The sequence below is a fragment of the Brassica oleracea genome, chromosome C4, assembly GCF_000695525.1.
Source record: "Brassica oleracea var. oleracea cultivar TO1000 chromosome C4, BOL, whole genome shotgun sequence".
Taxonomy (NCBI): Eukaryota; Viridiplantae; Streptophyta; class Magnoliopsida; order Brassicales; family Brassicaceae; genus Brassica; species Brassica oleracea.
The window spans coordinates 15,033,528-15,035,019 of NC_027751.1; the positions used below are offsets into that span (position 1 = coordinate 15,033,528).

General features: G+C 42.8%; 1 protein-coding gene across 1 annotated transcript in view; it reads right to left on the reverse strand.

Moving 5' to 3' along the window:
- Positions 1 to 70: 70 nt before the first annotated feature.
- The window catches only part of LOC106338226, a 9,131-nt gene continuing 7,709 nt past the window's right edge, over positions 71 to 1,492 (reverse strand). Inside the window, exons 3-5 of the mRNA XM_013777254.1 lie at positions 850 to 1,480; positions 479 to 753; positions 71 to 325 (exon numbers count right to left, since the gene is read on the reverse strand). Coding sequence (XP_013632708.1) covers positions 71 to 325; positions 479 to 753; positions 850 to 1,480 — 1,161 coding nt within the window. The remainder of the gene's footprint in view (positions 326 to 478; positions 754 to 849; positions 1,481 to 1,492) is intronic.

The window sequence follows — 1,492 nt, forward strand, 5'->3', positions numbered from 1 at the left end:
CCATATGGCCTAACCTCCTTGACCTTGAAAGGACCAGACCACCTTGACTTAAGCTTTCCTGAAAATAACTTCAGCCTAGAGTTGTAGAGAAGAACTTGATCTCCTTCTTTAAACTCTTTCTCTTCAGGATATTCTTGTCATGGAAAGCTTTAGTCTCCTCCTTGTAGATCCTTGAGTTCTCAAAAGCATCCATTCTTATCTCATCAAACTCATGTAGCTGAAAAAACCTTTTCTCCTTGGCACTCTTGATGTCAAAGTTCAGCAACTTTATTGCCCATAGTGCCTTGTTCAAGCTCCACTGGCAGATGGCAAGCTTTCCCGTACACTAGGTTGAAAGGTGTGGTCCCCAGAGGTGTCTTGTAAGCTGTCTTATAAGCCCAAAATGCATCATCAAGCTTAATTGACCAATCATTCCTTGTAATCCCCACAATCTTCTCCAAAATGGACTTGATCTCTCTGTTAGAAATCTCAACTTGACCACTTGTTTGAGGGTGGTAAGGAGTTGCAATCTTGTGCTTAACACTGTTCTTCTTGAGAAGTCCCTCAAGCAGTTGTTGATGAAATGAGACCCTCCATCACTGATTACAAATCTTGGAACCCCGAACCTTGGAAAGATGGTGCTCCTGAACATCTTGGTTACAACTCTAGCATCATTGGTGGGACTTGCAATAGCTTCCACCCATTTGGAGACATAGTCAACAGCTACAAGGATGTATTTGTTGCCAAAAGATGATGGAAATGGCCCCATGAAATCTATACCCCATACATCAAACACTTCAACTTCAAGGATTGGATTTTGAGGCATCTCATTCCTTTTTGTGATGTTCCCTCTCCTTTGGCATGAATCACACTTTGAAACAAAGTCCTGTGTATCCTTTAACATATGTTGCCACCAGAATCCAGCTTGTAGCACTTTCGCAACAGTCTTGAAGGTAGCAAAGTGGTCTCCATAGGATGATCCATGACACTGTGTAAGGATCCCATCAATCTCCTCATTAGCAACCACTCTCCAATAAAGTTGATCCTTGCAGAGAATGTAGAGGTAGGGCTCATCCCAGTAGTATCTCTTCACATCCTTGCAGAACTTCTTCTTGGCATAGCCCACAAGATTCAAAGGTTTTTTTCCTGTGGCTATGTAATTTACCAAATCAGCATACCAAGGTTCTTTCTCCTCTGTTGCCTTGAATTCTTCAAGCTTCCTACCAGTCTCACAAACTGCCATCACTGCTCCAATAGCCATGATCTGTTCCTCAGGAAGTCCTTCATCAATAGGAATGCCACACTCCACTCTCAGCCTGGACAAGTGATCAGATACACCATTCTCAACTCCTGGCTTGTCCTTGATCTCTAAATCAAACTCTTGAAGCAAAAGAATCCATCTCAAGAGCCTGGGTTTTGCATCCTTCTTTGCCAAAAGATGTCTCAGCGCAGCATGATCTGTGTAGACAATGACTTTAGATCCCACCAAGTAGCTTCTGAACTTCTCAAAGGT